This window comes from Macrotis lagotis, chromosome 3, assembly GCF_037893015.1.
Source record: "Macrotis lagotis isolate mMagLag1 chromosome 3, bilby.v1.9.chrom.fasta, whole genome shotgun sequence".
In the NCBI taxonomy this organism is placed as follows: domain Eukaryota; kingdom Metazoa; phylum Chordata; class Mammalia; order Peramelemorphia; family Peramelidae; genus Macrotis; species Macrotis lagotis.
This window is the reverse complement of record NC_133660.1, coordinates 165661637-165689514: the sequence shown is the minus strand read 5'-3', so window position 1 is coordinate 165689514 and position 27878 is coordinate 165661637. Positions and strand designations below refer to the sequence as shown.

General features: G+C 36.3%; 1 protein-coding gene across 2 annotated transcripts in view; it reads right to left on the bottom strand.

Moving 5' to 3' along the window:
* Nucleotides 1–6255: 6255 nt before the first annotated feature.
* The window catches only part of LRRC66 (leucine rich repeat containing 66), a 40288-nt gene continuing 18665 nt past the window's right edge, over nucleotides 6256–27878 (bottom strand). For both annotated transcript variants that reach the window (XM_074229464.1, XM_074229463.1), the window contains exons 4-5: nucleotides 14081–14414; nucleotides 6256–8765 (exon numbers count right to left, since the gene is read on the bottom strand). In XM_074229464.1, coding sequence (XP_074085565.1) covers nucleotides 6397–8765; nucleotides 14081–14414 — 2703 coding nt within the window. In that variant the 3' untranslated portion in view covers nucleotides 6256–6396. The remainder of the gene's footprint in view (nucleotides 8766–14080; nucleotides 14415–27878) is intronic.

Genomic DNA, 27878 nt, shown 5'->3' with positions numbered 1-27878 from the left:
GAGATATTACCAGAATGTGGTGACTGGTAATATGGAGCCACAGGTAAAAGGTGGAAGAGCAACCCGGACAAGGGTTCAGAAAGCTCTCACATCAGAGGTGGTACTTCTTCCTAAATTCTGGTGAGCATAAGAAGTATGAGAATATTTCTTATGGCAGAATGGGAGGCTGAAAACAATTTATCCCAAAGACTATGAAGGCAACTGAAGCAGGTTCTGTATTGCTTTTTGTACTTGTTCGGACATTGAGGACACCAAGGTCATCCACTTTATCTTGGACTACCATTCATTTTAACTTTTTTCTTGCCCCTGGACTTCAAATGATTCTGTAAGAGAGTGTGAGGTTGACAACATAATACAACTCTGCCTCACTTATATCTAACTCATGTGCAAGTCACCCCATGATGTGATTGGTCCTTTGAAGTGAAGGATAAACAACAGTTTAGTTTATTTTATGTATTTAACAACATTACTTTGAGAAGGGATTGATGGACTTGACAAGTCAACCCAAGGGGTTGCGGTGACACACAAAAAGGTTTAGGGGCCTCTGCCCTATATTATGGTCCAAAGAAGAAGACAATTCTGGAGCTGCTGCCAAGATACAATATAGGATCAAGTCTCTAAAGGACAATGTGGAAACAGTAATAGATTAAGATTCAGAAGACTGTGGTTCAAACTTTTTTTTCTTTTAAAAAGATTTTGTTTATTTTGAATTTTACAATTTTCCCCTTAACCTTGCTCCCCCCCCCCCATAGAAGGTAGTTTGTTAGTCTTTACATAGTTTCCATGGTATGCATTGATCTCAGTTGAATGTGATGAGAGAGAAATCATATCCTTAGGGAAGAAACATAAAGTATGAGATATAGAATTACATAAAAAAGATAACTTTTTTAAAAATTAAAGGTAATAGTCTTTGGTCTTTGTTCAAACTTTACAATTATTTCTCAGGATACAGATGGCATTCTTCATTGCAGATGCCCCAAATTTGTGCCTGATTGTTGCCCTGTTGGTATAAGCAAGTCCATTAAGTTTGACCATCACTCCCATGTTGTTGTTATCTTTTGACTATTTACCAATTGGGGAATGGCTTGTCTTTTCTTTAAAAAAATTTTGACTCAGTTCTCTGTATATTTTAGAAATGAGGGGGTGGCTAGGTGGTGCAGTGGATAAAAGCACTGGCTTTGGAGTCAGGAGTACCTGGGTTCAAATCTGGTCTCAGACACTTAATAATTACCTAGCCGTGTGGCCTTGGGCAAGCCACTTAACCCTACTTGCCTTGCAAAAAATATATGAGTCCTTTGTCAGAAATACTAGTCGTAAAAATTGTTTCTATGGTTCAAATCTTAACTCTGTAATTCACTACCTATCTAACCTTGGATGAGTGGCTCAATCCCCTGGGCCTCCATTTCCTCATTTGTAAAATGAGGAGATTGGACCAAATGACCTCTTAAGGACTTTTCCAGCTCTAAAAAATCTATGATCCTGTGTCATAAGGGCAAACTCAGTGAGTCTGGGAATTTAAGATGACAGTCAATTACCAGATCTGTTAAAGTCAGAATGAAAAGATCTCATAAAGATTTTCCTTCAAGAGAATCCCAAGGGCATGGACGTTTTCATAATGTTCTTTTTAGAGGAGAGATTTTTCTCCTATGTCAATAAACTGTTTTGCAGAGATGTAACGATTTTTTGTTTATTCTTTGCTTTCTAATCAGTCTTGGAATATACAAGTGGAACTCTGTGTTCTGTTTTGTTTTCTAGATTTGGGTGTGAGTGAGTTTCCATTTCCATTGTTTTGTAAATCATTGCCTAGGTTTCCAACTCAGGCATTTTTATAGCTACTTCTGGTATGTGCTTAATGCTAACTGCAGAATGGAATGACTTTCCAGGCCCTTTGACAGAGCAAATGTCTCCCAGGAATCTTCCCTCTTGCCATCAGAAAAAAAACTTGGCATTGTGGATCCAATGCACTCTTGGGAGCCAGGAGGATCTGGGTTTGGAGGGAGTGATACTGGTACTTACTGATTGACAGGGCTTGCTTATACAAGTCACTTAACCTTTGAGAGCCTCAGCTTTCATACCCATAAAAACTGGAATAAATAATAATAATACCTACCCCATATCATTCTTATGAAGCTAAAATAAGATAATGAATGAATAATAAAGCATTTATTAAGCATTGCTGTGTGCATAAAACACTGGACCATCTTTCTGAGTTCAAATTCAACCTCTGACACTTTCTAGTGGTGTGACCCTAGGCAAGTTTCCTCATCTGTAAAATGAGCTGGAGAAGGAAATGGCAAACTACTCCAGCAACTTTGCCAAGAAAATTCCAAATGGGTCATGAAAATTGAAGCACTGGGAATACAAATAAATACAAGCAAGTTAATTAGTCTTTGCCTTCAAGAAGTTTCATTGGTAGTGATGCGGAATGGGGAGAGAGGGGCACAATTCATAAAAGGAAGTTAAAAAGTGGTTATGTGAGAACTCTGTAAATCTTAAACCCCATATAAATGTTTGTCATTATTTTTGTGATATTCATCTGAAAAACAGGCTGCATAGTAGCTCTTATAAATGAAGACCATAAATAAGCAAATCTGGCAGAATTTGGAGAGCTCATGTTGATTTAGAGGGCCATTGAGTGAAAAACCATCAAACCCATTATCTATAGTGGTTCCAAGTTTATATGAATATGAACTTTTTGAGGGCAAGCACTATTTCACTGGGTCAAGTACAATGCCTGGTTCCTATGGAGTTGCTCACTGAATTTGAATAGATTGATAGTGAAACATTATAGGAAAAATGTTTTCCTTTTGTGTGTTATTTTTGCTCCCCCCCTCCTGTACCAAAGGAAAATGAGACCTGGTCATCACATAAGGTTTATCAAAAACTTTATCATTTCTTTAAAAAAGGCTGAGGAGACAACAATAGCTGCTCTCAATGGAAACAAGGTTGCTGCCAGCTGGGTCAACACTGTTTTTAGTGGGAAAGATTTCAATATAGATCCACTTAGGCTGCTGAAATAAAAAAAGACTCTTTAGAGAGAATTTGATTGGATGATGGTGTTATTTATCTCTGAGGAGAATAGAAGTTACTAGCAGCACAATTTGTGCCAAGCAGAATCAAGAGAACAATAGGAAATCTGTTAAATGCTCTGTTGGAAAGAAGGTGGGGGATAAAGGATAATCCTCTCTTAAATCCCTGGAAGATTGAGGGTATGACTGTAGAAGCAAATTTATCATCCTCCAAGGTATGTGGAGAACAGCAGAACACAAATTATTTGAGTCTAGAGGTCTGGGCTTGAACTATTGAAATCTCGGGGGGTTAAATTAAATGCAAATAATCACCACCACCATAGCATGTGGCATAAGACTTGGAAAATTGGGCATTATAGCTGTTAGACTAGCCTTCTGTCACTTCTTGAAGACTGCCTGAAATACCTTAGTCTGGTTCCCCTAGAATAATTAACTTGTAGAAGGAAGAGTCCTGCAGAAAGAAAACTACCTAAGGGATCTTGGGAGAGGGGAACAAAAGAATGAGTGTCATCCTTTGAAAATTGAAAAGGATTGCAAATTATTAATAATCATAATAAACAATGCTCTGAATTGCTATTAACAAAAGAAATGCAAATCAAAATAACCCTGGGGCTTCAGGAAATTGGCCAAGATAATAAAGATGAGAAAAATCAATATTATAGGAAGGGTACAGCTGTGGATTGTTTATGGATCTATGAGTAAGAATATTTTGGAAAACAATTTAAAATTATGCAGATAAAATGACTAAAATGTTCATAACTTTGACCCAGAGTTTCTACTACTACTGCCCCAAAGAGATAACTGATAAGAGGAAAGCCATGATATATAACATGCAAACATACATACATACATATATACATATGAACCAAAATATTTATAGCAACATTTTTTATAGCAGTAAAGAACAAGAAATAAGGTCTCTCCATGAATTAAGAAATGATTAGATACATTATAGTATATGCATATAATGGAATTATTTTGAAAGAAGTGACAATTATGATAAATACAGAGAAGCATAGAGTTACAGGAGCTGATACAGAGAGAAATGAACAAAGTCAAGAAACCATATTTGCAATGAGTGCAACAATTTAAATGGTGAGAATAATCACAAAAAAATTAAAAAGATGTTGCAAAATTATAAAGAATAAATATGACATCAAAGAATAGATATTAGAAGGGATCCCACCTTATTCCTCTGCAGGGGTGAGAGGCTGTGATATATATGGTATATTTGGTATATATTTTCAGATTTTATGTATTAATTGGCTGTTGATTTTTTCCTTCTTATTTTTCTTTTCTTTAAAAATAGCATTTGTTAAATGAGGCTCTCTGGACAGGAAAGGGAGGAGAGAATCTGGAGAAAATTTTGGCAATGTAAAAACAAAAGATATCAATAAAATTAAGATTACATGCTGTCCCTTAGTTTCCTAGAAAGAATTGTGATCCCAATCCCTATTCTGTTTCTATGTCCTGCATTTATATTTCTGTACCTTCTAAGATGAAAAATAATTCATTCTAATGTTCTCCAAACTTTTTTGATCTGGTAGCTATCAGAAAAATTTTTGAGCACACTTTGCCAATACATCTAGATTTATAAATTACATATATATAATACTGTATTAATATATTATATATATTATAAAACACAAAATTAAAATGTCAAGGATGAGATAAAAATGAAATAAATATTTTAAAATAATTTCATTTTATTAGAATTTATTAATATTTACTTTCCATTGGTTGACCCTACATACCTATGAATGTTGGTCTTTTGTACCTCAAGCACCCACTTTCAAAAATCACCAAAATAATCTTATAAACTGACCTATGGAATTGCATGAGTGAAAGAATGTTGTCTTATTCCTCAACCTATATATTTTACCAGTTGTCTCTGCATTTGTTGCTTCATCCAAAGTATAGACTCTTAAGAGTAATAGATTAGCCAGATAGAGCAAAGATGAGCACCATAATATACTGGTAGAGGAGACAGTTGGAGGCAAGAGTAATCCTGTTGGTTTTTAGTGGCACCTACTTGGCCTATATGGAGTATTGACCCTGAGTGAAAGTCAGACTGGCTGTTATCTTATTGTGTAATCTTGCTATCTCTTATAATTTATTTTTCTTCCTTAAGGATGTGATTTCTCTTTCATCACATTCAATTTGTATCAATGTATACCGTCGAAACATGTACAGACTGGCAAATTGCCTTCTGTGGCGGGGGGGAGGGGGGAGAAGCAAGATTGGGGAAAAATTGTAAAACTCAAAATAAATAAAGTCTTTAAAAGGAAAAAACAAGTCAGACTGGTTGACCAGCCACAAACTACTTCCTTTTCCATAATTTGCATTTTCCCTATTTTCTCCTTTTTTTGGTAGTCACATAAATTTGGCAGAATAAAAAGGGTATATTTTCCTTTGTTTCAGGTTTCTCTGAGCTTAGCCCCTAAAGACACTACTACCAAGTATTTTTCTCCTGATATCTCAAAACTAATTTGAGAATAGGCTGCTATGGTAGAATAACATCTAGAGATCAGATTTAAATGTGGCAGTGGTGGTTGGGAGAATTGGGGAAGGAGAAGGAGATGTAAATGATCATGCATTTTTTTCAGAAGTCAAGAAAGTTGTATACCTTACCTCCCCATGAATGCATAAATATTGAGAAACTATAAATTATAAATATGGAGTTTCATAGCACTTGTGAAATATGACCCAAGGATTGAATTATCCCTGATATATCTGCATGAAAGAAGTTGTATTTTACACTCTATGAACAATTATTTTACTTTCTTATTTGTTGATATTTTTCAAAAACAAAAACAATTTCTGTGGTATTTGTTGGTAATATTCAAAGAATTGAATAATCTAACATCGACTATTCAAGATTTTAGACTTAAAAAAATCAACTTATATGATACAAACATTTAACCATTTCACAACCGTAGAACTGGAAGAGGCCTTAGAGAAGGACATCAAGTGACAATCCTTTCCTTTTACAAATGGGAAAACTAAGGCCAGGAAGGTTAAATAACTTGTCCAAAGTCATATAAGTAGTAAGCATTAAGAGGCAAAATAAGAACAAATAACATTATTTTCCTACTCTTTTTGATACTACCAGAGTCAGTAGCATTTTTCTTTCACAAAAAGTCTTCCTAATTGAAAAAAAATATTTATATATATATATATGTATATATATATATATATATATATATATATATATATATATACACAGTTCATCTTAAAAAAACCCTCTTTTAACATATGGAATATGGAATTCTTTTTTAAGATTGCATCAATCTTTGGTACATGGCAAATTTCCTGAAATATTTGGAGTCTTTTCATTTCAATATTCCACAATATACTTTAAAAAATGTTAATTTCCTCCTCTTTTATTATCAGTTTGCAGGTCATTACTTCCATCACTGTAAAGTTGTTCCTCACTGAAATAAGTGCTACCAACAGAAGGATCCATGAGACTCTGGAACTGTGGCTCATTTGTATAAAAGTTAGGATGGTTTTTATCTAATTCCATCACATCTTCTAAATATTGACCCCATCGATTATCGCTAAAGTCATTTTGTAATCTTTGTAAATGGGTCTTATCTTCATGTTTAAATATTTGTTGAGGCAATGGTACATGCTTATTGGTATAGGCTTCTAAATGTTTCTCATCTCCTTCTGACTGAAAAGAATGTTCATCACTGGAGACATTAGATTGTGGGGATAGTGTTTGGTTTGTAATCCATTTGGAACCAGAGTCCTGAGAGGGAAATAGGAGATCTTTTTTCAGTTCAGTAGAGTCAATTAGATTTAATTTCTTGTCACTACCTTCCAAACTCTGTTGCAAATTTTTCAGTTTTTCCTCTGGGTTGATCTCAGGAAGAGTTTCCTTTTGAACAGTGTCTGATATCTGCTTGGAGGTACTGCCTTTATAAATCTTTGTATCCATTTCTTTGAAATCCCTGTTCTCACTATCTGATGGGACTCCAGGATACATGAGTGGGGTTTGTTGGGATGAAGAATTCACAATGGGGATTTGTTCTTGTTTTTCCCATGGATGATGGCATTCTGATGGCTCAGAACCAAGAGTCAAAACATGATCATATATGAACTTGCCAGGAATTTCAATACTTACAGGACTGCTGGGCGGTGAGTTGGGTGGGGAGTCTTGTGTTCCACTTTTATTGCTTCTATTAATCTGATAAGTTGGTAAATCTGTCTCAGACAAATAAATGTTTGGTCTGGAAATAATGTTTTCAAAGTGTTCTTTTTTTTCATTCTCACATTTCTCAAAAGTCTTCTGAATGCTAGCATTGTCCTCAGGACTTTCCCATTGGACAGAGGAACCCTCAATTATATAATTCTCCTCTGCTAAGGGCCATGGGGCTACATGATCACTCTCCCCATGTGGCTGTTCTTGAATATTGTTCCCATGATGCTCTGAATCAGTGGAGCTTAAAGTAAATAATGATCCTTCATCTGAGTCAGAATTGTCATCTATGAGTATGTCTTCTCTGTTGATATTTTTTATGTTTTGATGATCAGAAAAGGAACTTGGTGTTAAAATGTGATTAGGATGATCAACATAGAAATCATTTTCCCAATTAGGAAGCATACTGGAGTGATTAAAATTGTCACTGTCTACAGTCCTATTCTTATTCACTTCATACTGTGTTCTAGAATTGCTCCTGCTGAGCATTTGCTGTTCAGTGGATGGGGAATGCAAGTGAGAACTCAGGTGCATTTCCTTGGGAAACCCCTTTTGAGCTCCTACAACATCTGATGGTAAGTGTGCAGTCTCACTGGTTTCTTCACCCTCATCAGAACTCTGTGGTTTTGGGTGACTTGGCACTTGAGGAAGAGGAAATACTCTTGGGAGTGTCAGATTTAACTCAGAAGAAAGGCTTTGGGATGAGCCAAGGTCTTTTTGTGAGATTCTGTCTACAGAAGAGCCTCTCCTTGAATCCTCATGGAAAGGTTCATCCCTTGCAAATTCTCTGAGAATGTCTTTTCTGTTGACATGCTCCCACATTTCTGAAGATGCATCATTGTAAATCCCATCTGTATCTTCTGAAACAATTGAACAGGTGTCATGGTCTTCAGGAAGACTGTTTTCATTTCTCTTCCTATCTTCTGAGACAACTCTGCTCCTTCTCTGCTCCAGGTCTCTCTCCATTTTGTTTGCTCCAGGTTTTGTACGGTCAACATGAGATGTGTATAGGTCTGGATATTCCGTAGTTTCATAGATTCTCATATTACATGAATTTTGATGCTGATTCTCAGGTAGGGGACTTGGGTTTCCGCTAAATTCTACATCATCATAGAACCCTTCATTAGTATGTGCATTTTCTGAAATGGAACTTTTGGTCTGGCACCTTCGTTGCCATAGACGATCAATATAAGGTCTTGCGAAAGCACCAAGGCCAAAAGCACAAAAGAAAGTAATGATCACAGACAGAGAAACTGCCAAATTGAAGTCCTTTGATGTTATCGCTTCTTTGGTGGAAGCAGGAATCTCCCTGGCCTTTCTCACCCTTCTTGGCGAATATTTCTGCTTCACAGAGATCTCATAAATGATATGTTTCTTCCTTCCAGAAGTGGAAAAGCATACATATAATCCTTCTATAGGTCTCTCTGCTTTGCTGATTACTAGGTTTTTCATTTGATTTAGACTAATTTGAGGAATTTGGGTATTCTCAGAAATTCTGTTGTAGGGGGTCCACCAATATGTTTCAGTTTCCCCTAAAATCAAAAGAAAAGAAACAAACAAGAATGAGACAGATATTGAAATGGAGCTTTATTCAAAATAATCTTTTAAAATAATCTACTCATGCTTATCTTGCAATTTTAGTCCTAGGCTCTGTTCTGTAGGTATGCTGGCAACCTTTGCAGTGGGCATATAAACTTTTCAATACTTACCTCAGGATATGCAAGCAAGTCTGGCCTAAATTCTGGGCAGGGTTAGGCTCAAGTCCTGGGGTTTGGGGGACACTAGAAGTGAGAAGGGTGGAGGGTGAGTTTCTGGCTGGGAAGGTCTGCCTCAGGGTTGGGGTAGAGTATCATCAGCCTCCAGGACAGTGGAAATGGAGAGGAGAAAACTTCTAAAACCCTCAGGAGCAAGATTGGGGCAAGGGCATCCATTCACATTTGTCAATCTGAGAAGTTAGAATGTAGACTGTTCTCTTGTGCTTATTATGCATCAAGGGGATGGTGCTGACTCTCTGAGAGTCTGTGGGACCCTCCCTTCTACCAAACCAAAGTTTCAGACACTGACCTTCTTCTATGAGGCCTGCTTCATCTTGGAGGAGGAGGAGGACCTCTGAGCCACTGCTCCAGACAGGATTCTACATCCTTTCCCCCACCCTAGTGCTTCCCTTCCCAAACACCTACCATTTAACTATATGTGTACATATTTATTAACTTTATATTAATGTGGAATATCTTTTCATAGGTGCTTTTCTCATCCATTGAAATATAAAATCATTATAAGAAAGAAATCGGGTGGTGGAGTCAAGATGGCGACAAGAAAGGATCGTGTCTTAGGTGCTCTCTCATAAAACTCAAAAGCTAAGGACTTTAACTAAATTTTCAAGAGACAGAACCCACAGAGGGATCCAGTGAGGCAGTTCTCCTACTCAAGGTAACCTGGAAAAGAGCAGAAAGGCTCTGTTCCCTGGGTTCAGAGGGGCGGCCCATCAGAGGGGTGGCCCATCAGAGCGAAAGAACTTCAGCCTCCCGGCCCCAGGGTGCTGGGAGTCGCAGCTCATAGCAGCGGGGGAGTCTCCTGAGCTACGTCCGGGGGAGCACTGGGCACAAAGTGGGGGAACAGTGGGGGACTTCTGCCAGGGCGAGCATGTGGAGCCCAACCCTCAGGGCACACAGCGAACAACAAGGTCTTTCTGCAGCCCAGATCCAGGAACAGAAGCAGGCAGAGCCTGGTAAGCAGGAGCCCGAAGGGCAGGAGCCCATTGAACCAAGGGAGGGAAGTGAAGAGAGAGAGAGAGACTGCCAAGCTCTGTCCTCTGCCCCTGAAACAGGACTCTGGGGCTCTGACCACATTCAGATCCTGATCCCAGTCTAGGCCCCCCCCCCCCCATAGAACAGCAGGGCCCCCACCACCTCAGCCCCGTGGCACAGGGGGGCGCTTATTCACAGACCAGGAGGGAGGACAGAACCGCACACACTTAGATCCTTGTGGGAGTGTCCCAAAAGCTCAAGAAACACCCCAAACCAGGCCCAGGCTGGGAAAATGAGCAAGCAGAGAAACAAGAGGAAGACTATTGAGAAATATTTTGCAAATGAGCCCAAGAAGGATCAAGATACTCAGTCTGAAGATGAAGAAGCACAAGCTCCTGCATCTAAAGACTCCAAGAAAAACAGAAATTGGGCTCAGGCTATGACAGAGCTCAAAAAAGACTTTGGAAAATCAAATGAGGGAGTTAGAAGAAAAACTGGGGAAAGAAATAAGAGAGATGCAGGAAAAACTTGAAAATGAAGTCAGCAGCTTAGTCAAGGAAATCCAAAAAAATGCTGAAGAAAACAGCATGCTAAAAACCAGCTTAGGTCAAATGGATAAAACAGTTCAAAAAGTTATTGAGGAGAAGAATGCTTTAAAAAGCAAAATTGGCCAGATGGAAAAAGAGATAAGAAAGCTCTCTGAGGAGAACAAATCCTTCAGACAAAGAATAGAATTCAGGGAGATTGATGAATTTACCAGAAATCAGGAATCAATACTTCAAAACCCCCCAAAAAATGAAAATTTAGAAGAAAATGTGAAATATCTCATTGAAAAAACAACTAATATGGAAAACAGACTTAGGAAAGATAATTTAAAAATTATTGGAATACCTGAAAGTCATGATCAGGAAAAGAGCCTTGACATCGTTTTCAAAGAATTACTACAGGAAAATTGCCCTGATATTCTAGAAGCAGAGGGCAAAATAGAAATGGAGAGAATCCACCGATCCCCCAGAGAAAGAGATCCCAAAAAAACCAACCCCTAGGAATATTATAACCAAGTTCCAGAACTCCCAAGTCAAAGAGAAAATATTACAAGCAGCCAAAAAGACACAGTTCAAATATAGTGGAGCTGCAGTCAGGATCACACAGGACTTAGCAGCAGCTACATTGGAAGCTCATAGGGCTTGGAATACAATATACCGGAAGGCAAAAGAGCTTGGAATGCAACCGAGAATCTACTACCCAGCAAGGCTGAATGTCCTCTTCCAGGGGAAAAAGATGGACTTTCAATGAACCAGGGGAATTTCAAATGTTCCTTTTGGAATGGCCAGAGCTGAACAGAAGGTTTGATCTTCAGATACAGGACTCAGGTGAAGCATGGAGATTGGAGGAGAAGGGGAAAATATGAGGGACTTAATGATGATGAACTGCATGTATTCCTGCATAGAAAAATGACACTGATAATACTCATATGAACCTTCTCAGTTAATAGAGCAGGTAGAGGGAGCTTTTATAGTTGAAGCACAGGAGAAAGCTGAATTCGAAGATCAAATATGGTGTAAAAATGGACTTAATAGAAAAAAAGGGAAATGGAATGGGAGAAAGAAAAAGGAGAGGGGGAATAGGCCAAGGTATTTCATATAATAAGATTTTTCTTTATTGCAATGAGCTATTGCAATGATAAGGAAGGGGGGAAGGCAAGGGGGAATGAGGGAATCTTTGCTCTCATCAGAGGTGGCTAGGAGAGGAAACAGCATCTATACTCAATGAGGTATAGGCATCTGAAGTAAGAAGTAGGGGGAGCAGGGGGAAGGGATGGGGATGTGAATGAAGGAGGAGAGGATGGACCATGGGGGGGGAGAGTGGTCAGATATAACACATTTTCTTTTTTACTTCTTGCAAGGGGCTGGGATTGGATGACCTGTCCAGGACCACAGGGTCAGGTGGATGCTGGGCCTTAAGGGGTGGTATGGGGGCTCAGGGCCTCTTGGCCCCAGGACCAGGGATCTGTCTGCTGTGCCATGCAGCTATCCTACAGCAGAGTCAGAGTGAAAGGAGAGAGAAAATATAGTACATGGTAGTGGAGAAATAAGAAAGGAAGGAGTTGCGATCAGCAATGGCAACAATGGAAAAATATGGAAGTAACTTTTGGGATGGACTTACCATAAAGAATGTGATCCACCCACGACAGAGTTGTTGGTGTTGGAACAAAGAATGAAGCACATTTTTTATTATTATTATTTTGGGGGAGGTGCCTGGAGCCGAATAGCAGGGTGATTGTTGGTTGTCTGAGGCCAGATTTGGACCCGGGTGCTCCTGGCTCAAGGGCCAGTGCTCTGTCTGCCACCCAGCCACCCCTACTATTATTACTATTTTATTTTATTTTGGGTCTTTTTTTTTTCTTTTTTTTTCCTATTTGGTTTTTGCAGGGCAGTGGGGTTCGGGTGGCTTGCATGTCACATGGTTGGGTGATTTTTGGGTCTGTGGGGCTGGGTGTGGGCTTGGGTGCTCGTGGCTCCAGGGCTGGTGCTCCGTCCATTGTGCCATCTGGCCATACCTACAATTATTACTATTATTTTTTTTAATTTTAATTTTTTTCTCTCCCCTTTTCTTCGTTGCTCAAGCAAGTCTATATTTATGGGGGGGTATTTCGTTTGCTCTTAAACAAGAATATTTTGTTAATGTAAAAAAACATTTGTACAAAATGAGAATAAATATTAAAAAAGAAAAAAGAAAAAAAAGAAAGTCAATAAATAAGGAAAGGAGAGAAGCAGAGAAGAGGACATTAAAAATTAGAGAATAAATGGCTAAATTTAAAACTAAAAAAGTAAATTATAAACTAAAAGCTAAAAAAAAAAGAAAGAAATCATTTTAGTCTTTGATTTGGTATCTCCTGCATATGCCTAGAAAATAATAAGTGTTTAATAAAAAAAACTTGTTAATTAATTGATCCTAGTCCTGATGGTAAGCACACTTCCTACTTCCCCCTCGCTAAAGTCTAGACAAAAGGAAATACTTAAAGTCTGGTTTCTTTTTTGTTTTTCATCCAGAAGCTTTTTATTTTAACAATGAATTTCCGAGTGAACAGGTCATCAGTTACCTGTTCTTATTTACAAAAGAAGTAACAAATACATGAAAAGAAGAAATCACTTTCTTTATCAAAATATGTGTGCTTTTCAAAGCTTTCTTTACTCCATGGTTTGGCTAAGGTGCCACCTTCTCCATGAAATCTTCCCACATCCCTTCAAGGGAGAGCTTTCTCCTCCCCAATATACTTAGAGCCTTTTTCTGGACCTCTCTTTTGATTCATCACACTCTACTTTGAATTCTAGATACCTCCCTTTCTTAACATGTTCATATGACCCATCCATCCAGAAAAACATAAACTCTTTGAAGACCAGCTCCTTTTTCATCTTTATAATAAGCCCACAATTTGAACACCATCTTCTGGCTTCCTGGGTCACTGGGGAGGGCAGGTAAATGACTTGACCACAGCCATGCATCAGAAATATAAACTGAAGAATACCATCTGTACCCAGAGAAAGAACTGTGGAGTTTGAACAATGAACAAAGGCTATTACCTTTAATTTTAAAAAAATTATCTTATTATGTAATTTTGCTATCTCTTATACTTTATTTTTTTTCCTTAAGGATATGGTATGGAACCAATGGAAACAATGTTAAGATTAACAGACTGCCTTCTGTGTGTGTGTGGGGGGGGGGGGATGAGGGAAGCAAGATTAGGGGAAAAATTGTAAAACTCAAAATAAATAAAATATTTCTTAAAAAAATAAAGTTGAATTGAATTTGTTTAGAAAACAAGAAAGAAATATAACCCGAGCTCAAGTTTTCCAACTCTAAAGTCAGATCTGTCTCTCTATGATGGCACAATGCCGCTGGAGCAAAACCCATTAGAAGTCCTTATGAAATGATTGCTGAATGAATGTTCAATGACCTTTGAAACTCCCTTTCTTGTTTCTCCATTTAAAAAGATTCTTTATTCAGCCACTTGAACAAAATGTTTTTGCCCCTCCTGCAGTCAACCCCAAAGGAATTGGAAGAAACAGACAGATATCCATGATTATTCTGGAACTTACCCCAAGGCTGATCTGAGGCACAGTCTAGGCGGGTTGTGGCTCCACTTGGGACAGTAACTTTTTTAAAAGAGATCAAATCTTCCATATGCATTTTACAGTTCAAATGAAACCATTCCAAAGAGAGAGAAGATATTCCAGGGACACTGATGGATTCATTGCAAATATTATTCCACTTTTTCCTCCAGAATTCAGAAATGAAATTTTGAAAGACAGACATGTTACAGTCACATTGCCATGGGTTGCTTGATAGGTCAGCATCCAGGTGTGGTAGAGTTAAGGCAAGGAACATCATTGGTAGAATGGTGGTCATAGCATTATTGCTTAGATTCACAATCTGCTTGAAAAGGGAGAGAAGGGAGGAACAATTAGTCATTGATATTTATTTATTTGTTTGTTTGTTTATTTGTTTGCAAGGCAGTGGGTTTAAATGACTTGCCCAAGGTCACACAACTAGGTAATCATTAAGTGTCTGAGATGGCATTTGAACTCAGGTCCTCCTTAGTCCAGGGTCAGCACTCTATCCACTGCACCACCTGGCTGCTCCCAAATGATACTCATTTTTTTAAATCAAAGACAGCAATGAAAATTGTACCTTTATGAACCTCTCTGTATAAGTCATACAAATAGATATAAGCTGAATTTTTCTATCTTGGAAATGTTTTTCTAATAAAATTTCTGTCAATAATTTTGAAATAATTTATGGATATATCACAATCTAATTTGAAATTTCAGAGATTAGAGTGGATATATATCTCTAACTTGCATGAATGTGGGTTCTTGCTGGGAGTAAAGCTAAGAAACCTATTACTGGATTATTGGAATAAGGATGGGAGAATAGCAGGAGGATTTGCATTAGGTTTAGGGGGTAGCAAAGATTAAACTTGACCTACTTCTGCAATTTTGTCTGAAACTTGGTACAGTCTAATCTTGCACTATCTTTTTTTTAAATCAAATTAACCAAAGGTTTATCTATTTTATTTTTTCCATAAAACCAACTCTTTATTTATTTGTTCAATAGTTTTATTACTTCTGATTTTATGAATTTCTCCTTTAATTTTCAGAATTTGTAATTTGGTATTTAATTGGGGATTTTTATTTTATTCTTTCTCTAGTTTTTTTTTAGGTGTATGCAATGATCTCCTCTTTCTCTATTTTATTCATATAAGCATTTAGAGATAAAATATTTCCCTAAATAAGTGCTTTGGCTATATCCCACAAGTTTTAGTATGTTGTCTCCATATTGTCATTGTCTTGGATGAAATTATTAAGTATTTCTATGATCTGCTGTTTGATCCACTCATTATTTAAAATTAGGTTATTTAGTTTCCAATCAATTTTAGATCTCTCCATGTGGCTTTATCACACTTTAATTTTTATTGTATCATGATCTGAAAAGACTGTATTTAATAGTTCTGCTTTTCTGCATTTGATTATGAGGTTTTTATGCCCTAATACGTGGTCAATTTTTGTGTAGGTGCCATTACCTCTGAGGAAAAGGTATAAAGCTTTCTATCCTCATTCAGTTTTCTCCAGAGGTCTATCATATCTAGTTTTCTAATATTCTATTCACTCTTAATAAACTTGAAATATCTTGCAAAACTTTTTATGGGACAGCTGAGGATACTATTTCTTTTCTTCTTTCTTTCTTTCTTTCTTTCTTTCTTTCTTTCTTTCTTTCTTTCTTTCTTTCTTTCTTTCTTTCATTTGCAAGATGATGGATTTAAGTGACTTGCCCAAGGTCACACAGCTAGGTAATTATTAAGTGTCTGAGGCTGCATTTGAATTCAGGACCTCCTGACTCTAGGGACAGTACTCTACTTTGCCACCCAACTGCCCCAAGATTGTTTAAAATCTTAAGAGGAATAATTTCTGAGAAAAAGATTATGAAAGTCAAATGCTAATGAATTAAGCAGAAAAATGTACTAGCCAATAACTAAAGGGTTTATGCTCTTAGGGAAGATGAAGAGAGGCACGATGTATTACAGCATAAACTACTATATGATTGAGAAAAAGGAAATTTTTTGAAATATCAATGAATCTATTTCTGTCTCCATATGGTGGTTAGTTTTTGTACTTGAAAAATCTATCTGGCTTGTGGAGAGGAAAAATTCCCAGATGGAAGTAAGTTTAAATTAATTGAAAAATGAATAAATAGAACAGCCCTTTTAATATTGTACTCTCCTATTCGAGTTATGTAGATCATAGTTTAGATTTTTCCCCAAATGAGATATTTATTACATGGAAAAATTGAGAAGGAAAAATGAATTACTTACTGGAGTATTCCAAAATAAGAGTTAAGCATAGTTAAAATACCCTTGAGGAGTGTGTGAGTGTGTGTGTGTGTGTGTGTGTGTGTGTGTGTGTGTGTGTGTGTGTGTGAGAGAGAGAGAGAGAGAGAGAGAGAGAGAGAGAGAGGGAGAGAGATCACAATGATCATAATAACAATTTACTGAATCACAACCCAGGGTATAAGAATGGGATAGAGTAGCATTTGAGTAGCAATGATAAAAACCACAGAATCTCTGGGTCTGAAGAGTTCATCTAGTCTAATCTATAGCTGAACAGTAACCCCTACTTCAATATACTTCCAAGAGGTCAATTTGTTTCCAGCCGAAGACCTTAATGAAAGAGAATCCTCTTCTCTCTGAGGCAGTACATTCCATTTTTAGATTGCTTTGATGATTAGGTAGTATATCTTACACTGAGTCTCAGTCTGTTTATGTTCAGTTTCTATCCATCTGTCCTTGTTCTGTCCCTCTTTGAAAGATGAGGTGTTTATTGCTCTTCCACTTGAGTCTTAATTTGTTCAATCATTTCCCACTTGTCCAAGAGGCAACCTAAGGCACCTATTTAACTTCTAATATTTTTCTTTTTCCCCTTTTACTACCTTCTTCAGGACCAGGAAGATTGTTTCCAGTGACTCCTTATCTGATATTTATCCTTTCTCTTAAACTCTGTCCTACTCCTTATGCCTACTAGTTTCCCAGTTAAGTTTTATGTACTTCTGCAACAGATTTGAGTACATATAAATAAAAATTATATATATATATATATACATATAATATATATATATTTGGTTTTGATTCTGTTTTTCTTTTTAAAATAAGAGCAATGCTCTAATGTCAACTCTCCGCAGTTCTTTTTCTATCTTTGTTTACTCTTCCTTTCATATACTCCAAATTATGAGAATCACCACATTTTATCCCCTTCAAGCTTTTTTCTGCATTAATGTATTCCTTATATTCTCCCTTTCTTTTCCCCTTTACAAAGTCTCAGAATATAGCTATTTTATCCCCAGGTCCTTTGTTTTTCTTAGTAAAGTTCCTCTTAATCCTTTCAAGACATTAAGAATCTGAAGGAACATTTATTTTTGTTCTCCTTATTAGACTGTTAGCATTACATCATCATATAAACTCTTCCAAGTGCTCAAATAAGTTTACCTTTCTAGGTTTCTCTTGCTTTTTGTGTTGTATTTCAAAGTGAACCCTAAGCTCTGGTCTTTTCATCAGAAAAGCTTTAAATTCCTCTGCTCCAGTGAAAATTCCTTTTTTTCACCTATTGAATTATACTTAGCTTTGCAGGGTAAGCTCTTCTTGGTTTTAAGTCATTCTTTTGCCATTTGGAATATTATATGTCAAGATCTCCTTTCATTTATAGTAGATGATATGGCATTATTCTGACTGAGGTCCCATAGTACTTGAACTTCTTTCTAGAAGATTAGAAGATTGTGTGTGTGTGTAGCTTTTTTTTAGGACATTATTGATAGATTTTTTTTACTTTCACTTTACTTTTTGGTTCTCTTAAATTGGGTAGTTTTTATTTATATTTTCTTGAAATATAGTTCTAGGCATTTAAAAAATTAGTTTTTCAGGAGTCCATAGGTTTGAAAATTCTCTCTTTTTTCAGTCATTTGTTTTTGAGAGCAGATAGCTTGTATTTTCTTCTATTTTTCAATCTTTTGATTTTGTTCAATAATTCTTGCTGTTTTATGGAATTACTGATTTCTGTTCATATTATTCCAGTTTTCAAGGAGACTATTGTTTGAGTAAGATTTCCCAATCTCTATTCTAAATCATTTATTCTCCTTCCAATTCTTTCCTTAATTTTTTATCTTTTGTAATTTCTTTGAGATATTCATAATGTAATATTTATTTTCTCCTTTGCATCTATGCTTCTATTTGTTGCAAAAACCTCTCTTCCTTTGTGGGGATTTTTAGAGATTTCATAATTTTAAAATGTTTGTGGATATTTTCTTTGATTTACCCATCTCTCCAGCTTTAGTTTCTGAATTTATTTTTTCAGCTCTAAGCTCCACTGGTGCATGGGCTGGTTAGCTTTCTTGAGCTTCAGCAGAGTCACTTGGATTTCTCTGCTAACCTCTATTTACTGGGATTAGTTTCCATCTAATCTTTGAAGTTCAGAGTACTGGATCTTTGGTATCTCAGGACAGAGTTCTTAGGGGCCTCGGAGTCCCCAACCTAGGGTGTCCCAATCTGAGAACTGCATCACTTCCCTGGTCAATGATGCTTCTTGACTACCCTGGGGTTTTCTTAGCTGAGCTCTCCGTTCTTGGTGCCTCTAGACACGGTGCTTTGCAAGCTGCACATGTCCTGGTCCAGCTCTGGTCACTCTAGGTCTGACTTGTTCTGGAGTTAGCATTGTTAGAGATTTTTTTTTTCCTATTTTTCTGATTCTGACTGATGTTTTATATAGTTCTGGGGTGGAAGCAGTAACTAACTATAGTTTTTTTTTTTAAATTATTGATCATTTTGCAATCTAGTTCAAACTTTAAGATTCTCCTAGAGAATCTTGCAACCATGTTGAACAGAAATCCAATGACTAACATTTCTAAAATACTTGAAGTTTACAGAGTTCATAAAAACCTACTGTGATGCTTCACTCAGGCATGAACTTGAGTCTAGGTTCTCAAAGGTTATGAAAATGGAGCACAGGCCCTGGTACATCCTACCATGCCGGGAGGTCTTCAACTATGATCTCTCCAACAGACTGAATTTTCTTTCTGAACATCTCCAATTATTAATTTAATTGTTGGTACTCTAAATGGGAAGCTCTTGTCCAGTGACCAAGAAGCTGACATTCAGAAGAACTAAATCTTGATGATCTTGCTATAAAACAAAACCAGAAGCCAAAACCGAACTGCAGCTAAATGAAGGTTTACAGGTTCTTTTTGGAGATGAAAATAAAAGAATTTGCAGAATTTATATTATTTTGCATACAAAAGCAGTAAGAAATCTGAGGAGATTTTTTGGTCATTGTATTGTAGCATTTATGATAAATAGTTGTATAAAGGCTATTATGAAGATAATTACAATTTTTTGCCAATATGAAGTTAAGGAGGATGTCTATTGGTAATGAAGAAATGGGAAATGGATATAAGTATAGAAAAACATGGAAAGACTTGCACAAAATATGGAATGGGAAATGAGCAGAACCAACAGAATATTGTATACTGTAACAGCAATATTGTTTTACTGAAGACTTTGAGTGAATAAGTTATATTGCCTATTATAAATAGCCATATTAACTATAAAGAACATATGAAAAAAGTTGCTATCTGCATCTAGAGAAAGAGCTGATACATAGAAATGTGTATAGAATAATTTTACAGAGATATAACTATTTGTATCTAATGGTAGTCATCTCTAGGGTGAAGGGGAGGGAAGAGAAAAAGGAAAAAATAAATTTACATGATAATTTTGTTGTATGTTTGAAAGGAATAGCAAGTTGTACATATAAGATTTGTAGTTACATGTGCAATTATTTTTTATGTGCTATGTTATGGAAACACTTGTTTTATTTCAGAAATTAAAATTTTTTAAAGTATAGATACCTCAGGGTTGTTAGAAGCAACACAATTTTGAGAAACTGATTCTCAATATATATAATGATGATTAAGAACATATTAATAACTATTAGAAGTTATGCCTACATATGAGACAAATCAATATACTCATCAAGGATATCTTTGGGGAAGATGTTAGAAGGGAATAAGCAAGCTTTTGCAAATTATATTCTATAGTAGATAACATTTTTACAGTTACACTATTATCTGGAAGATGAAGGAAGTCAAGATCTTACTGTGCTAATTATTTGTTGACTATTAAAATTATTATTTTTTTATTTCACAGAATAAAATGCCTTCTAAATGATTCTTTTCATGCATAGGGAGGGAATAAGAATGAAGAAGGTATTTTGTCTGAACCTGTGATCCCACTGGTGTGAGGAATCCCTCTTGTAGAAATGTCTTTCACTAATCCATAATGGTAACTTATCTACACTCAGAGTCTTGAAGACTTGCCTAAGGACACTTCCCCATGGTCAGGCAATCAGTATAACTGGGGTAGTCCTTGAATCCATTTTTTTTAGACTCTAAAATATGCCCACTATTCACTTTACTAAATTATTTGTCTATAGCCCCAAATATGCTATCTCAAAAGATACAATTAAAAAGGAAGATGGCTAGAAACATTAAAAAAAGGCTAGTGAAAGTTAGTCAAAGCAAAAAAAAAATGATGATAGAAATCCATTGTGGACTCTGAGTTAGGCAGAAAATATTTGGGAAAAAAAAGTTGATGAGATTCTGATAGCTGAATCTAGCAAAGGAGACTATTCAAGTTCAGTTTAGAATTGGTGTTTGTGTTAAGAGGTTAGCCAGAGAAGACCTGGTTTCATCAGGTCTGGAGCTAAGAAGTAGCCATTTGGCCTGAGAGTGAAATAGTTTGAAGTAAAAAGCAAACAACTAACCCAAATATCTGTGTTTATGGTCTGCAGATGGTTTTTGTGAGTCAATTAATTTATCCTTTAAAAATCTCTCATACTGTTGAAAATTTGTATCTGAACAAGTTATTGAGCAAAACCACTTCAGATACCCAGGTATGATATGGGCATGCCAAAATGGGCTAAACGGGAAAAAAACAACCCTCCAATTCCTGGGATGAAGGGAGTGGGAATGATTGTGACACATAGCATAGTGGGAAAATGATAGGTTTGGAGTCAAAACACTTGAATGAATTCAAGTCCAGCTTTGCTAGGACCTGAGACCCTTTGGGCAAGTCATTGTTCCCCTGTAAGCTTCAGTTTCCTTTTCTGAAAAATGAGGGTATAGGACCAGATGACCTCAAGTTCCCTTCCAGCCTCAGATAGGGTCCCTTTCTTTGAGGGCGCTTTGGAAAAGTTTGTCAGTGTCCCAGAAGTACTGGTCTGTCCTAATACAGGCAAAGGGAAGAGACAAGGCATCTTTATTTTCCTGAAATCCCTTTTTCCTCAAAGCTGACCTCATATATCAATTCTTCCATCATCCTCCCTGCTCCCCTTATCAAATCCCTTAGGCCAGTCTGTTAAACTTCTAATAATCTTCTACCTTTATAGTTATATATTGTTGTTGTTCAAGAGTCTCATCCAACTCTTCATGACTCCATTTGGGGTTTTCTTGGCAAAGATACTGAAGTGGTTTGCCATTTCCTTCTCCAGCTCATTTTTACAGAGGAGGAAACTGAGGCAAACAGGGTTAAGTGACTTGCCCAAGATCACACAGTTAGTAAGTGTCTGAGGCCAGATTTGTCCTCAGGAGGATGACTCTTCCTGATTTCAGCCTCACTCTATTCACTGAGACACCCAGTTGCATGCATTTCCATCTCCTTCACCCCTGCTGAACCTAGGCAAAGGCCATGCCATTTTTCATCTTTGTATTACCTGTGATAAGCACTGCATATAAGTATTCTAATATTTATTAATAACAAGAAAAATATTTGTTCCTGAATCACAATTCACATGGCCTTTAAACCTCAATCCAAAAGCTTTTAGTTACTGCTTCTGACAGGGGCCTCGGGGAGCCTCATTCATGAAATATTTTCATGGGGTCTGATTCACATTGAATAAGGAAGTAAAGCGCTACTATGACAAATGAAACAATGGAAAGGTTCTGGGACTGAAGTCCAGGGTTCAAATTTTACTTATTTTGTTGTTATCTATGTGACCTTGGGCAATTTATATAGCCTCCTACGACCTCAGACCTCAAGAGTGTAAAAGGAAGAGGTTGGGAGGGCAGCCTCTGAGGTCCCTTCCAGCTCTGAGGATTCTATGAAATCTTATGAAAGCTTATTTAACCAAAATATTTCTAAGCCATGGCCCATGGCTCTCTTGTTTTGAATAATAAAAAAAGTTCTTTAGGGCTAGAATTTACCTGATGTAAACCATTTTACAGATAAGGAAACTAGTGTCCCACAAGTTAAGGGACTTACCCCAAATTTCTATAGCTACTTATTAGCAGAGCCAGGACTAAAACCCAAGTTTCTAGAATCTGAATTCAGTTCTTATTTCCTTGTGAGTATGATACATGCTGTAAGAATTCTGAAGATGCCCTTGGAGTTTGTTTCCATGTGGTTTCCTGTAGCAGGGAGAAAGACTCATGATTTTTTTTTTTTAGGTTTTTGCAAGGCAATGGGTTAAGTGGCTTGCCCAAGGCCACACAGCCAGGTAATTATTAAGTGTCTGAGGCTGGATTTGAACTTAGGAACTGCTGACTCCAGGGCCAATGCTCTATCCACTGTGCCACCTAGCCACCCCTACACTCATGATTTTTTAAAAAATGTTTAATTCTAGTTTCTACATGCTAAGATAGTGCTTCCTTTTTTTAAAAAAAAATAGAACATTTATCAGAATATTCAGCTTAATAGTCCAATACAAGGCCCTGCTTTCCTCTTCCACAATTTCCCAAAGAAGGTTTTTTATCTTATATGTATGGGACCCCATTATTCCATTACATCAGTTCCAATACCAATACCTACCCCCCACCTTATAAATATATTCATTATATCTTTGTATCAACCAACCAATAAGCACTAAGAACCTATGTATCAGACTATTTATCAGTCGCTGCGATAGTTGCTGGAGATAGAAAGACAAAAATGAATCAGTACCTGCCCTCAAGAGATTTTTTATTCTAATTTAACTTTTGCAATAACTTTATGAACTGAGTTTGAAGACTTTTTGAGTAATCACACTTTATCTGAAATTGTCCTAGGTTTTGAGTGAGAAAGATTACGTAAATTCCTCTATGGAATCAAAAAAATACATCCACTTTTTAGATATCTAATTAGCATCATGGGACAGTGAGGACATTTGAACAGAGCATCATTTGAAAAACTGACTTGACTTCCCGAGAGGAGCCAAGATGGTGACACAAAGTTAACCTGCTTCTGGAGCCTTTCCCTACCAAAAATGAATGAAGCCACTACACTGACATTCAAGCTACAGATACCACTAAGAAAAAGAGAAGATTCAAAAGAGTTTTCAACTGGACATCATGGAGGATCTGTCTGTTTTGAGGAAGAGGGGAAGTAAAGTTCAGGAGGTGGGAGAGCAGGTAAAACAGCAGGAGGCTTTTAGCCACAGGGCAATCCAATTATAAGGGGAAAGTGCTCAAATCTACTAGAATAAGATAACAATATAATCACTGAAAGAATCCACAGAACCCCTCCAGAAAGAAACCAAAAGCTGTTATAATCAAATAAAGGAGAGAATACTACTAGCAGCAAAAAAGAAAACAATTCAAATACAAAGGAAACACAATTAGACTCACACAAGACCTAACAGCCTCAATAATGAAGGACCAGAAGACCTGGAATAGCATATATCAGAGAGCAAAGTACCTGGGGTTCCAACCCAGAATGTACTACCCTGCAAAATTCAGCATATACTGTCAGGGAAAAAGATGGATATTCAATGAAATAGAGGACTTCCAGAATTTCCTGACACAAAGACCAGAACTGAACAGAGAATTCAATCACTAAATACACAACTCAAGAGTTGAATAAAAAATGTAAATGAAAAAGGGAAGGAAAACAAAACAAAACAAAACAAATGTTGGTCAATACCATCAAATTGTATACAATCCTAATGGGGAAGATATGACACTTCTAATTATTTAGAACTTTACTTCTCTTAGGATAATTAAAGGGTTGAATATAATTGAAGAGAATTGACTTAAATGATATGGGCATAGTTGGGTCTTATTTCTCCATTGAAGAGGTCCAAGATAACATCATTATGTTTGAGACAAAAAGCCCTGATGAAAAGCAGGGGTGGGGTGGCTAGGTGGTGCAGTGGATAGAGCACAGGCCCTGGAGTCAGGAGTACCTGAATTCAAATGTGACCTCAGACACTTAATAATTACCTGTGTGACCTTGGGCAAGTCACTTAACTCCATTTGCCTTGCAAAAAACTAAAAAAAATAAACAAACAAAAAAAGCAGGGATGTTAACTTTAAACTTAAGTGTCTCATTATCCCTGGACCCATTTTAATTCTACTGTGCTGAGCACCTTGTCTAATGAGGGTGTCATCAACTGTGAGGACCTGAGTCAGTGTCTCTGTAAATCATTTGTAAAGTTCTCAGGTGAGACCTCCAGAACCTCCCAGTACTTTGAGATCTTTAAGATTCTTGCAGTTAATTAGATCAAGGTTTGATTTAACGCTTGCTTCACTTAACAAGGGGTTAAGTATCCTGGATGGGAAGGGGTGGGGGTAAAGTGTGAGAGAAAATGGGCCTGGCTACAAATAGTTCAAGAAATGATATATTGGGGCAGCTAGGTGGTGCAGCGGATAGAACACTGACCCTGGAGTCAGGAGAACTTGTCAAATCTGGCCTCAGACACTTAACAATTACCTAGTTGTGTGACCTTGGGCAAGACACTTAATTCCATTGCCTTAAATAAATAAAATTAAAAAAAAAAGAAATGATATGCCTTTGGATGATACTTTGGCTCACAAGGAGGATTGTGTGTACTTGAAAGATACTTGAAAAGGGGGTAAGGTAAAAAATAATTATAATTAAAATTTGATGTAATTTGAGACAATTCTGCTTATCAAGCAAACAAGCAGAAAATCTGTGATGATACCTTGATAACAATATAAGCTTATCAAGCAATCAAATAATCAAACTGTGATTAATGAAACCTTATTAATAGTACTAGAGTATAACACCAAGGGAAGAGGCACAAAGATTTATAATTTTAGAGGGGGGGAAAAAGGGAGAAGGTGAATACTGAGTAAATTCTATTCAATAGATTTAGTCCAGAAAGGAAATAAGATACATTCTCACATGGGTTTAAAAATCTAGCCTAATCTACAGGGAAGTGGGGGACTGGGAAAGGGAAAGATAAGGGAAGAAGGGTCTGATAAAAGGGAAGGCAAAGGTATAAGTGAAAATAAACTGAAAATTAAATTTTTAAAAGAAAGTTAAAGGGAAAAGGTAGTAAAATTTTAGTGAAGCAGAATAAGAGAAAAGGAAAGAGAAAATATAAATAGAGAAAAATAGCCCAGAGGGAAATACAGAATTAGTCATCTTAACAGTAAATGTGAATGGGATGAACTGTCCCATAAAATGGACATGGATAGCAGAATGAATTAAAAACCAGAATCCTACAAATATGTTGTTTACAAGAGCAGAGAGAGATAGACAGGGTAAAAGTAAAAAACTGGAGTAAAATATATTATGCCTCAGCTGGGGTAGCAATACTGATCTCAGTTAAAATAAAAGCAAAAATCAATCTCATTAAAAGGGATAAGGAAGGAAACTACATCTTCTTAAAAGGCACCCTTGGTAAAGAAGCTATATCATTACTAAACATGTATGTACCTGGTGATATAGCATCCAAATTCCTAGGGGAAAAGCTAGGTGAATTAATGATGGGAGACCTCAATCTCCCTTTCTCAGAACTAGACAAATCTAACAACAAAATAAATAAGAAGGAAGTTAAGAAGATGAATAAAATCTTAGGAAAGTTAGATGTGATAGACCTCTGGAGAAAACTTTGGGAATAGAAAACAATATATCTTTTTCTCAACAGTACATGGCACCTGTACCAAAACTGACATGTACTAGGGCACAAAAACCTTATAATCAAATGCAGAAAGTCAGAAATAATAAATATATGCTTCTCAGACCATGATGCAATAGCAATTACATATAATTAAGGATCATGGAAAGAGAAACCCCAAACTTAAATAACTATCTTAAATAATGAGTGGATCAAATAATCAATAATCAATCATTATCAATAATTATACCCAAGAAAATGATAATAATGAGACATCATACCAAAATTTATAGGATGTGCAGCCAAAGCAGTTTTGAGGGGAAACTTTATATCTCTAAATGCCTATATGAATTAAATAGAGAAAGAGGGGATTAATGATGTATGCCACTAAAAAGCTAGGGAAAAAAAGAACAAATTGAAGATCCCCAATTAAATATTAAAATCCCCAGTTAAAATTAGAAATTCTGAAAATCAAGGGAGAGATTAATAAAATTGAAAGCAAGAAAACCATTGATCTCATAAATAGAACTAAGAGTTGGTTTTATGAAAAAGGCAATAAAATAGACAAACCTTTGGATAACCTGAGTGAAATGGATGAACATTTACAAAAATATAAGCTACTCAGATTAACAGAAGAGGAAATGAATTACTTAAATGATAACATTTCAGAAAAAGAAATTGAAGAAGCCATCAATAAACTCCCTAAGAAAAAGTCTTCAGGTCCAGATAAATTTCCAAGTGAATTCTACCAAACACTTAAGAAATAATTAATTCCTATTCTACATAAACTATTTTAAGAAATAGGAGAGGAAGGAATCCTGCCAAACACTTTTCATGACTCTAACATGGTGCTGATACCTAAACCAGGAAGAACCAAACAGACAAAATTATAGACCAATCTCCCTAATGAATATTGGTGCCAAAATCTTAAATAAAATTTTGGCAATGAGACTACAGCAAGATATTATTAGGATTATACAACATGATCAGGTAGGATTTATACCAGGTAGGAAGGGAGGGTTCAACATTAGGAAAACACTCAACATAATTAAACATATTAATAGCAAAACCAACAGAAATCATATGATTATCTCAATAGGCACTGAAAAAGTCTTTGATAAAATACATCACTAGAAAATTTAGGAATAAATGGAGTTTTCCTTAAAATAATAGTTAGTATCTATCTAAAATCATCAACAAATATTATGTGTAATGGGAATAAACTCAGAGCTTTCCCATAAAATCAGGGGTGAAACAAGGATGCCCATTATCACCATTACTATTCAATATAGTATTAGAAATGCTAACTGTAGCAATAAGAGAAGAAAAAGAAATTGAAGGAATCAAGGTTGGCAATGAGGAAGCAAACTTTCACTCTTTGCAGATGATATGATGGTATGCTTAGAGAACCCGAGAAAATCATCTAAAAAACTCCTTGAAATAATTAACAAATTCAGCAAAGTAGCAGGATATAAAATAAACCCACAAAAATCATTAGCATCCTATATATAAATAACAATAACCAAGAGCAATAGATAGAGAAATTCCATTTAAAGTAACTATAGAAAACCTTAAATACATGGAAATCTACCTCCTAAGACAAATTAAAAAAAACTGTACGAACACAATTATAGAACACTTCTCATCCAAATAAAGTCAGATCTAAATAATTGGAAAAATGTCAATTGCTCAGTTAATATAATAAAATGACAATTCTACCCAAATTCAATTACTTTACAATGCCATACCAATCAAAGTATCAAATAACCCTTTACTGAGCTAGGAAAAAAAAATTAGTAACAAAATTCATCTGGAACAACAAAAGGGAAGAATAGCAAGGGAACTGATGGGAAAAAAAATGTAAAGGAAGGTGGCCTAACTCTACCAGATCTGAGATTGTACAATAAAGCAGCAGTCATCAAAACTGCCTGTACTGGTTAAAAAATAAGAGTAATGGATC